Source organism: Andrographis paniculata, unplaced genomic scaffold (assembly GCF_009805555.1).
Source record: "Andrographis paniculata isolate CXL003 unplaced genomic scaffold, ASM980555v1 Contig55END, whole genome shotgun sequence".
NCBI lineage: Eukaryota > Viridiplantae > Streptophyta > Magnoliopsida > Lamiales > Acanthaceae > Andrographis > Andrographis paniculata.
The window spans coordinates 1,568,877-1,580,979 of NW_026137590.1; the positions used below are offsets into that span (position 1 = coordinate 1,568,877).

At 34.2% G+C, this 12,103-nt stretch overlaps 2 protein-coding genes across 2 annotated transcripts; both read right to left on the reverse strand.

Annotated features, from left to right (window-relative positions):
* Positions 1 to 98: 98 nt before the first annotated feature.
* Positions 99 to 3,407, reverse strand: LOC127256327 (pectinesterase-like). The gene is made up of 3 exons (XM_051282295.1): positions 3,280 to 3,407; positions 1,528 to 2,718; positions 99 to 887 (listed from the first exon to the last, which is right to left on the reverse strand). Exons 2-3 carry the CDS (start codon positions 2,585 to 2,587, stop codon positions 208 to 210), a joined length of 1,740 nt encoding a protein of 579 aa, XP_051138252.1. The 5' UTR covers positions 2,588 to 2,718; positions 3,280 to 3,407; the 3' UTR covers positions 99 to 207.
* Positions 3,408 to 6,791, reverse strand: LOC127256328 (protein YLS7). Its single transcript, XM_051282296.1, has 4 exons — positions 6,494 to 6,791; positions 5,826 to 6,240; positions 4,696 to 4,970; positions 3,408 to 4,412 (listed from the first exon to the last, which is right to left on the reverse strand). Exons 2-4 carry the CDS (start codon positions 6,019 to 6,021, stop codon positions 3,603 to 3,605), a joined length of 1,281 nt encoding a protein of 426 aa, XP_051138253.1. The 5' UTR covers positions 6,022 to 6,240; positions 6,494 to 6,791; the 3' UTR covers positions 3,408 to 3,602.
* Between the last annotated feature and the right edge of the window lie 5,312 nt (positions 6,792 to 12,103).

Sequence of the window (12,103 nt, forward strand, 5' to 3'; positions counted from 1 at the left end):
TTGACTATTATTTCACTCCAACAAAACGCCCTTAAAATCCAAGTTAATTACCCAAATGCCACCCGCACTGAGAACGCGCCACGTGTCGTATTCAAAACTCAACAAATAAACGATCCAATAAGACAAAAAAGGAAACAAACAAATTCATACAAAACCCAAAGAATAGAATAGAATAGAATAGAATTATTTGTCCGTACATTGATCACATCAAAGCCCCGACTTGTAGTCAACTCCGGTCGCCGGAATCCAATCATCGCCGGCGATGAACGAACCGGCGGTGAATTTCTTCACCTGAGAAGCCGTCAGATTGAGCTTCAGCCCCTTCCAACCAACTCTCTTCTTCGTCGCCGCGCCGGCCCCGGAGTTCCGATACTCGGCATAGAAGATCGTGCTCGGCGCCGACGTGCCGACCCACGGCAGCCACCCTTTTCCGTCGATGAATCCGTTGATCACATTGTGGAACAGCACCGTCGTCGAGTAGTTCTTCCACGGCCTGCCAAAGTAGGTCCGGGTGCCGGCAAGGTCGGCGGCGGGCCCGATCGTGCAGTCCTGGATCGCGATCCCGGTGTTCTGATTGGGGTCGATCTTTCCCTGGGCCGTGATCGTGTTCTGCTGCCCGGCCATCGGCTTCTTCGGCAGGATGTTGCAGTTCTGCAGGACGGCGGCCGAGTTCCCGAAGATGAAGTCGACGGTGCCGTAGATGTTGCAGTCGCGGTAGAATTGGCGGTTGGAGTGAGCGTAGAGGGTGTCCTGGAACCCGTCCATGGTGCACCGGTGGAAGATCGAGTGATCGGCGGTCGACATCAGGGCCACCGCCTGGTGCTTGGCCGCGCCGGCGGTGTTCCGGAACGCCATGTCCCGGGCGATGAATCCTTGCCCCATCGCCGCTGATCCAATGAAAGTTACGTAAGAAATCCGAGTAGTCGAACATACGAGTGGAAAAATATATCGAATTGTCGAAATACTCTGCTTACCGCACTAAAATTTCGATACGGTATTATGCTGTACCAAGACTATGGTAATGGTATATAAGTTGACATTTTCAATATATACCCAAATACCGTATACCGTTTTACAAAAATTATTACTCTTTCTGTCCGTAATGGTTGTATTTTATATTTTTGTTCATCTCAAAACAGGATATCATTTTTTAATATAGTAATTGTATTAGCATTTAATTTTTAAAAATTTAGGTGTAAAAAACAAATGTTACTTTTTTATTGAAACTGAGGTAGTATTTTTAATTTCGATATTTTAGTATGAAACAGTATATACCGATACCTTATGAAAAATTTGATATACCAAATTATTGATACGGTATCAATATATATATATCCTATCGAATTTTCGATATACCAATTTTTCGGTATTACCGAATTTTCGGTATAGTATCAGTATATTTTTTTAATATACCAAACCCGATACGATATATGGTATGATCAGATAATTTCGATATACTGTATCGAACAATCTCTAATCGAGTATACAAAAACGTCGAATATACGAAAGGGAAGAGAGTTCGATTACCAAATGTGGCGGACTGAAACGTGGGAGTTCCGTCAACGAAATTGAGGCTGCCGGAAACAATGGTGGAATTCCGGCCATCGCCGATCATCATCACGTTCCATTGCTTCTTCTCAACTCTAACATTCTCAACATAAACACCCTTCTTCACATAGATAACAAATCTCTTCTTACTCTTCTCCGGCACGGCTTTCAGCGCCGCCTTGATCGTCTTATACTTTCCGGTGCCGTCCTTCGCCACCACAGCATCAGCGTTTATCTTTGAGCTCGGAGTCTGCAGCAGCTTCCTGTCCTTAGCCGACACCCATCCCGGCGTGTCATCTTCGAAACCCATCAAACGGCGCCTCCCGATGGCACCCAACGAGTCAATGGACTTCTCGATCGAGGTAATAAACGCCAAACTATTGCTCGTGAACTCCGTCGAGTTCTTGAAGTTAGAACTCACAACATCACTCAATCCACTCGACGCCGCTTCGAGTTCGTCGATGCAGGTCTGTTGAGAAGTCCCGGCCGAGCTCAACCACGTCCTCAAATCGCCCAAAGCCTCCCGCAAATTCGCGACCCTGATGGACGACGAGTCGTTGAGATGATCCAACGCGAGGGAGACGAGTTCTTTACAGCTTTCTATGGCTGCCCTCGTCCTTTCGTCCGTGATATTCAGCTTCTCCCCGCCTTTTCCAATGAAATTATTGTAGACTTTTGAGAGTTCGTCGATAGCTACTTGCACGGACAGCTTGTAAAGATCTCGGAGATTCGGATTTCCCGACTTCACCAAAGGAGCCAAGCTGTTGTAACAGGAATCAGGATACAATGTGACGTTGCACGAAGCCCTAATTGATAAGGAAGCCGGATTCGTTTCATCTCTTCGTTTGTTGCTTCCGGAGTTGCTTTGAGAAACCCCAACGACCACGGCGACTACGACAACAATGAGAATCACCGACGACACTCCGATTACGGTGATTCTTCTCCGCGTCTTTCTCCTCGCAACGAGCCGTTCTTGTTCGGCTTCACTGAGCTTTCCATATGGATTGAGACTAGCCAGAGTATTGAGATTTTCCCCCATTTCTGAGTATTGGCTGTTCTGAGAAATGCAGCAATGGCTTCCAGTTTATATAACTTGGAAGAAGATGATCCAGATGATCCATTTCTGAATTCTTAAACGCGCTTTTACGTGGGAGGCATCATCTTGTAGATCTGGAAGGAATGAATACACCAAACACGTAGTTGAGCTTTGAGGGAATCTAAGAATCAAGAACAGAATTAAATACGTGACAAATGGATGCAAGTCATGGAGCACATAAATAGCAAAAATCCAGATTTTTTAAATAAAGTGAGTTGTTGTTGCAAAGTCAAATAATTCAATAGAATAGAAGCAGAATACATACCATTTCCAACATTCTGCATTTAAAAAAGGAACACAAAGTCGTCTTCTATTGAGAGATGATCTCACCTCAACTTCCAGGACAGAACAATTCAATGCAGACAATAATAATCTATGCAAATGTAACATTTACAGATGCTAATGTTTTGGAATATGTCCAAAGAGTGTATATAATCTCCGTGGTAACTGCTAAGGTTCCGTAAAGAAGTATTCGCAATTTCAGTCGGGCATAGGCTTCAACAGGTCTTTCAAGAATCAAGAAAAGCTGGTGTTTTCACCATACTTTTCATACTATGCAATGTATAATGAAAAATTCTATCGGTTGATAATTGACAAGAAATTGTATCATATCAAAGTTAGCCGTAGAAAGTTACCTCTTTGATGGCATGCATTTCACGGACAATGGATGGAAGGCCTCGCCAATGCCTCGACTCTGAATGTGTTATATGGACCTGCACAATTATCATATACTTCGTGCAATGGAAATTTGAATGAGATGACATACTCGCTCAAAGTAGAAACTGAATAATTACGAATGTGAGATGCTCGTTACATATGTGAAGACGATCCAGCTTACAATAGGGACAAGACTATCATTTATGAACCAACTGATGATCTATGATGTGGTATAAATACGTATTTCTCTCTATCAAATGATTGAAACCATGTTTAACTAAAACCAAATACTGAGGAACCCTCAAGATGAATTGTTCTGTTTGTCATCGAATTCTCTTCGTATAGTTTCAAGCACAAGCTCATTCCATGTATCGACTGGACCTGGCATGCACCAATGCAAGCAATCCTGCGGTGGGGGCCTGCCATCAGGGCCCCTCTGAGTGATCTTATTAGGATCCGGGCTTCGATACGGGCCTGGATGGCCATCGTGCCGATAGGAAAAGGCTTCCGTGATATCCATCAACACCATTTTCGATTTGTTAGTCTTTTTCTTAACTGCACGATGGAAACCTGTCACCTGTTTCTCGTGCATTATATTGGTGAAGGCATTTTCGGCCAATTCAGCTTTTGAGGCAGGCTTAGTCTTTCCAGTGCACGATCCCCCAGTGTTCCATTCTCCACCTTCGTAATGATCCGGCGAAAAACTTCGGACGATTGTAACACCAGTGTAATTCGGATGCGTGCCCAGAGCAGTAAGAATTGTCTCGACAGATACTCCAAAAGCATCAATGTTGTTGATCTTTTGTGGCTTGGAATTATCGGGCCACCACAGCTGTCCTCCCACAATCTCGTTGTTCTGTACGTAGACCGACTGTTTGGCAAACCAGTGACCAGAGGAGAGAACAATCACATCAAACTCTGTGATATACTGCATGAAGATCTCATCGGGAGCATCGAGGTGGAGCTTAACCACACCAGCAGGAGCAAAATCAATTGGGTCGGGTGTTTGATGAACAAGCCAGGAGGACCATATGCGAACAATCATTGTAGACGTGGATCTGAAATAGTACCGCTGCATTCTCTTATTACCTCGGTTCTTAGGAACTTCAGCCTGAACAAGAACGGCAGATTAATCTTATTTCAAAATAAAAAATTTAAGTTTAGTTGAGAATTCTAACAAAGCAACCATAGGGGTTTATTGGTTTAAGCTAATCAAGATCTACAACGTAACCTATCAATCCAAGGACAAAAGTTGCGGAAAAGGTTTCATCTTCATAGAACAACCAATTAACAAGAATTGGGATAAAAAAAAGGTAATATAGACAAAGGAAGATGTGAAGTATGTAAACTAGCACACGATCAATGAGAGATATTAGAAAGTCCCTTTTCCTAACCTGCCATAGAATACACAGCATAGATTCCATCTGATTTCTTGCAACTGAATCACCAATAAAAGCTAAAGTTTTCCCTCTCATCAACTCCAAAAACTTTTTCGGATCAAACTTAGGGAGGTCACACCGGGATGGTTTCCATCTCCAGTTCTCATAATCTTTGTCTGGTCTTCCATTTCCTTGACAGTTCTGCATCTGAGTGATAATGGGACAGGAGTTATTCGTGTACAGAGGTCCCGTGTTGTCTTGAATCCATGTTCCATTATAAAGATCACAATCTGCAAAGTAAATAAAAAAAAGTTTTCATGAAATAGAAAGCACCAAGATATCAGGATAATATGAAAATAATACTAGATTTCATCGATCTAACTTGAAAAGATGATAGAGAGAAACATTCCGTAGCATAAAGCATTAACTTTTTTACAACATCTAACATCGTGCAGTAAAGTAGCACATTTCTAATGTCCAATCCAGTGAGTCCAATCAATTGTCATCACTACAACATGTCCTATTTCTATCCATTCATGCTTGAAACTCCTTCCAAAAAGATCAACAGATTAGGGGGAAATAATCAATCCTCAGTTACAACTTACACTAGTCAAACATTTGAATTGCAAAACCAATTATTAAGCAACCCAAGAATGACATTACAAACACAATCCCTTTCAAAGTTCGAGCAGACAATTAAAACTTAGAACCAATTTCCAGATTCACAAGGGTGCAGTTGAGTACATATGCATCCAAAACTTTTCAACAACTATTTTTAACCCTCTAAAATGTGCCACCTGTATTCATTCGATCTATGCAGCCAAAGCACTCACTTAAAGAAAATGTAACAAAATTTGGCTAGCAAAGAAATCTTTGAAGGGCAGTCAACATAAATCTCCAGGGCATTCAATTTTTAACAAGCCAAATTTGCTAGCACTCGACGAAGAGACGAAAAAATGTATCCAGACTTCGAATCAAATTTCAAATTAGATATAGAAACAAAAATCATAGACAGGAAAAAATGATATAAAGAGAATAATCAATCAAGAAGACCAACAAAAGACAAAGTTCAGCAAGTGATAACAGCGGTGTAAGAGAATTAGAAGGATGTCCGGCTTTACATCCAAAGTTGAAATGAGAATTACCTGAATCAACAATTCGACTGGATTCATATGCCGAATACCCAAAGGAGGGCACTGACTCATGATCAAGGGGTTGTTGCACCAACACGGTCGATGCAAGCATTAAAAATACAGCAAGCCCTCCAATAGCAGCAATAATAGATAAAAGAGCCTTTGGATAGGCAATTTTAGACCATTCTTTGGGCGAAACTGAAACCATGGCTGCTACTGCTAACCTAAACTACCTCTACACAATATATATCTTAGATAGCAAAACCTACAACAAAAAATTTCTCTTCCAAACATTCTGCATAAGCTTTATAGCTTCACAGAAGCCACCATTGAAGCAAAAACTTCTCCAACAGTTCACCAGTACCAACAATAATCAGCAGCCACAATGATCCATCCAATTCAAAGGTAATCAAGACAAGCACCTAAGCTGCATACAAACAATATATCAAGAGCAATCCATGAGCATCCTGTAAATTTGCATTTAACGACAACTGATGCAAACAAACAAAAAACACAGAAAAATAACGTGGAGGACAACGAGATTCCCCTGGGAAGATCTCACATAAATTACAACTTAATTAAACGCAGTTTCAACCTAATAATGGAAATGCACGGTCAATCGAACCTCAAAGTTACGATTTCCCAACGAAAACAAGCATTACATCTCCACAAATTCTAACCTTCAATTCGAAGCAAAAACCCTCAATTGGTCCTGTAAACTCAAAACGCCAGCCCCAAATTCCCGTAGCTTCCACTCAATACAATGCAGGGCCAGATTGTGATGCGATTTTAGATTAATACAGTGCCATGGATCTGGGGAAAACGACCGACTAAACAAACCGTAATTAACGCTGTCATCAGAGTTGAATTTCCGACATCGGATCCAAATAAATATTAGGGAAAAATCAGCCTTCGTCTTCGAGAATTCCACGAACTTTGGCACAAAGGCAATTCGCCATGGAAGTCCATATCAAAATTTGGGCCGAGGTCATATACAGAACCTGCCCTGCCCAACGGACTTGCTCAAGCGGTTTTGAACCGGCGGTTGGAACCTCTGGTTCGACGATTTCAAACCGGCGGTTCCTGCGAACCGAAACCGGTTTTTACACGGTTCGGTTTTATTTTCTCTTTTCTTTTTTTTTTTTAAATAATTTTATTCAAAAATTATTACTTAAATATATTTATTATTTATATATTGTGTAAAAATGATGTAAATAATAGTAATGGTTAAATTGTTACGTATAAATAACAATTAACATAATAAATTTAGTACGACTAAAAACAAATTATAAAAAATATCAAATTTAAATTAAATATAATTATATAATAAAAATTATAAAATATAAATACAAAAAATAATTACTTTATGTATTTTTGTTAATATTGATATTATTTTATTTTTACAAAAATTATTATAATTATATAAATAAATATAAATTCCAACTGAAATTTTTAATAAGCATAACTGAAACTTTCAAACCGAAACTCTAAAGGTTTGTTTAGATAATGGATTTTTGCAAGTTTTTGAAAATTTGAAAAAAATAAAAATAAAAATAAAAAAAATAAAAAATAAAAAATTAGTATTTGATTTGATATTTTATGAGAGAAAAAAATATTAATAAATAATACCAAAATGAGTAAAAATATATTGTGCAAACAGAGGTACTATAATTTGAAATGTTTGATTTCAATTCAATTTTTTAATAAATCGAAATCGGTGATTTCAATAGTAAATAACACGGCGGTGAATTCACGCGCGGCAGCACGTGCAGACGCAGCTGTAGAAGCATGATGGCGCACGTGCACGGAGGTGATCATCAATGCATGGGATCCATAATGTAATAAAATAAAATAATTAATAATAATACATGCATGCATGCATATTGAAGAATTCATGCATTGTGTCTCAAAGGCAGCCCTAAATTGGGTCCATTCTCACACGCCTTTGTCCTCTAAAAGCCTAACATAACACAACACTCCTAATTTATATATTTTCATAGATTTATTTTGATTTTGGTACCAATTAAAATTGGGCAATTTTAAAAAAATAAAAATAAAAATAAAATTGTACATATAATAATAATATAACTAAAATGGGTTTTTGGTTGTTGATTTTCGTACCATAGTATAATATTATTGCACCAATTCTTAAATCAAATTATTTGATCGTAATGATATAATTGTCATATAGAATAATTTATTGAATAATTTATTATGTAAAATTAATTAGGTGATGCAATGTTGGAATGCACAAATTTTGGTAGGATGATATTTTGGCTGAAATTTTTTAAAGTTTTTTGAATTTTTTCATCAATTTCCTTTTTGTATAATTTTTATGACTTTTCAATAAAAATATACTCCCTCCGTCCTATGTAATATGGGTGTATTACCGTAGACACGAGAATTTAGGTAAAGTATAATTAGTAAGTAATTAAGAAGTATATTAGTAAAAATAATTGTTATTTAGTAAAATTAAGATTAAGATAAGTAAATAGTTTAATTAAAATTAAGAAAATTATAAAATGTAAAATTTAAAATGCGATGAAAGTGCATAATTATATTTCCAAAAATATAAAGGACAAGTTACGTGGGACAGACGAAAATAGAAAATAGGAACAAATTATGTGGGACGGATGGAGTAATATTTACTATCATAACGTATATTTACCGTGGTTGGCTCGTTTAACGGATGATGAGATATTTGACCAAATTTCGAAAAATCTCTCGCTAGTCAAAGCAATATGTATGAGATCGATTGAGGATTTTCTCACTTCCCCAATTTGAGCTGTTGACATGCAAATGGTAATAAACATAAATTTGTTGCAAGTGAATAATATATTTTTTTTCCCTCACAATATTACATCAAACAATTATTTAAACATAAAATCAAAGCAAACACACCCAAACAAGCATAATCTAAGGGTGTGTTTAGTTGGAATTTCAAACTCAAATAATCAGTACGACACATTTATAGTTTTCAATAAAAATATACTTATTTCTTTTCATAAAATTTTACATCAAAATATTAGATTTGTCCACCCTACATTTTATTAGGTGACACAATTTTTGATAAATATTATCAAAAATATATTATTTACACACATTTATACAATATATGGCATATATATTTATTCATTCATAAAAAATTAATATTTAACATAAAATATTATTTTCTATACTCTAGAACATACAAAGCAAAGAGACTCACTAGTTTAAACAAAGCACAAACCAAAACACCAATTTCAAATCAAAATCAAACAAAACATAAATATTTCACAATTCAACTGCAACCCAACTATAGAGTTTGTTCTTTTGTGATTTCAAAATTACTATTTATTTTGTACAATTTTTAATAAAAATATACTATTTTTCTCAAAAATATTATATCAAAATACTGTTTAAACAAAATTTAAATTAACGCTATATTTCAAATCAATTTTAAACTAAATCAAACAAACTCATTCATGCAAAAATAAAAATAAAAATAAAAATACGACTTTGTATATATATTTATAAAATATATATAGGATTTTGTGTCCATGTATTAAATTAGATGGAATAATATATATATATATATATGTTATAATATTACATGTCATAAAATATCATACATATCAAATTTATTTTATCTATATTAAAAATCTGTAAAACATTTATTTGATAATATTTATTTCTATATTTATTAATGACTATTAATATCACTGGATAAAAAAGAAAAAACTATTACAATTTAAATTATTTTTTTTAATTACAAATATTTTATTTTTCCATTAATTTTATTAATTAATTACATTTATCATATTATATAATTTTACATTTTGGCACATAATGTATTTATAACTATATACTGAAAAATTAATAATATTGGTTTTTATGGCTGATGAAGAATAATTTTATCACATGAAATTTTTTGCATGTTTTGATTATTAATATATATGTGACTAAAAGTAAGACAAATTTGTTATAGAATTATTTTCCAACTAATTTGCTTTAATATTTTTCATGAATAAAATTTATTTTTATTTTTTCTATGAAAATAGTTATTGATAAATATATTTTCAATATTGTTTGGTCCGATGACTGTTGTATGAGACCTTGTGTGTACGTACCTAATAGTTTGACCAATTTATTAGTTTGACCAATTTATTACCTTTGTGTGTCAATACCTAACCATTTGACCAATTTATTTTATGTATTTCTATTGATTTTGATTAATCTAATACATACATTTTAATTGCTTGTATTTTTATTAGTATTTAACAACAAACCTTAACTCATAATTAGATAACAAAAATAATTCACTTACATTAACAATCAAATATGTGACTTTTTCTCTCATTTTATGCCAAAGAAATTAAAATAAAATAGAAAAAAAAACATCTCAAGAATAATATATAACTATTTTATAAAAGTACTTTGTGCATAATATATCTTGCTAAGTTGCTACCGATTTTCCAGAAACGGAGCAAAATCGTCATAATATAGATAAAAAAGTTGTTAGAATTCTAAAGAAGTTCTTGATGTCTACACAAAATAAAACTTACGCATAATAGTTTTGTTTATTCAAAGATTGTTTGGCATCCCCTAGCTTTTTATACGGTAAATGAGTTCACCGAATCTTAATTCTAACATCTTCAACTTAGTCTCGGATATCATTGCCACAAACAACAGTAACATTGATAGCTAGTTCGTCTTCTCCCTCCAGGAGCTTACAAATGCATCTATCATCTTTCTCTATATAGTTGAAGCAGCATCTTTCTCCCACTGGATATTATGATCCTTGAATTTTTCCATTGTTTACATCTTGCCATGAATTTCCTTCCGGTGGGATTTATGAAATGAGCCTTTTTCGAAAAATCTACAACATTATCTTTCACAACATCTTTGGGACTAAATTTAAATAAAAAAAAGAAAGATGTTATTCATATAACAATGTCAAGAATACTCAAACAATAATGTAAATACAATACTGATTAATGTACTAAAATAAATATAGGAACTATGAACATTTCAAATAAAACAAACCATGCAACATTAAATTATTCACGAACAATAAAGTTCTTACATAAAATAGATACATAAATTAAAATGAGATCAAAATACCAAAATAAAATAAAATTTCCAAGTAAAACAAAAAGTTTTTCTTTTATTTTCTCCATCATTTAAAAATAAATAAATTATTTTTTCTCATACAATATTTTAAAAAGTAAAAAAATTTAGTTTACACAAACAATATCTCATTTCCTCGAAACACTTTCTTAATTTTCAATAAGTACCGGCAAAAAATTTACTATTCCTAACACATTAAAAAAACTCAACCAAATAACATTGAAGCAAGTAGTATATGGTGTTATATATATGCCACAGTTCTACTAAATGTATAACAAGTAGTTAAGTTAGGTATCGACTCCCACTTCTAGTTTTTCCCAATAAGATTCGTAATAATAAAAAGTCGTAGCTAATGCTCAAGAAAACTACCTATAAACTAACAAAAGTATTATTCATCATCAAATGCTCATTCTATATCACTATAAACTATTGCATCTATCAAAACACAATAATCGAAAATATTGCGGCCAACTATATATTGAAGAACTTATTAAGTAGATACTTAAATAAGAGTTGGTGTTGAATACCAATACTAACCAAACTGCCATTTCATTTATCCAATTTGCTTGTGGCAAAGTAAGGGTTTCGAGGTTGTGGAGCTAAACCAGCCCTGAAAATATCTATTATGTACCGCTGTGCAAGTAGGTCTCTTGATCGTCTTTCTGAATCTTTCTGATCTCTTGTTGTTAGTGTTCTTTCTAAATTCTCACCACCAATATCATCTATGAAATAAAATACCATTAACCATGAAATTATCAGTTCATTATATCGAACATATAAACTTCTCATATTTCAAAACATAATATAAATGCAACGTATTATTTTCATTGTTAATAATCAACATATTTTGGAGAAATAGATTTTCATGGTAATGAATTCTATGTAACAAGGAATAAATTATGAAAAAAAATCTTTGTATCTTGCAAATTACATTCTAAAGACCATTTAAAAAGTAAATCAAATTAAAAATTGAACCAACTAATTGAAGTTATAACCAAAAAAAAAAAAAGTTTAGAAAATTAAGTAACTATAACATCTCGCAATAGATTAGTTTACTTGAAAATAGCTAATCTTTATTGAAAAATAAAAGGTTTAAATAGCCATGTTTATTAGGAAGGATTATATAGATAGAATTATTTTCAATCGCTAAATATTTGGAAAAAAAATGAATATTGAGCGTA

Coding starts and splice junctions, on each gene's coding strand:
- LOC127256328 (XM_051282296.1), bottom strand. CDS start 6,021: ATGGTTTCAGTTTCGCCCAAAGAATGGTCTAAAATTGCCTATCCAAAG. Junction 4,971..5,825: donor CAGTCGAATTGTTGATTCAG/GTAATTCTCATT, acceptor TTTACTTTGCAG/ATTGTGATCTTTATAATGGA. Junction 4,413..4,695: donor TGCTGTGTATTCTATGGCAG/GTTAGGAAAAGG, acceptor GTTCTTGTTCAG/GCTGAAGTTCCTAAGAACCG.
- LOC127256327 (XM_051282295.1), bottom strand. CDS start 2,587: ATGGGGGAAAATCTCAATACTCTGGCTAGTCTCAATCCATATGGAAAG. Junction 888..1,527: donor GTTTCAGTCCGCCACATTTG/GTAATCGAACTC, acceptor TCATTGGATCAG/CGGCGATGGGGCAAGGATTC.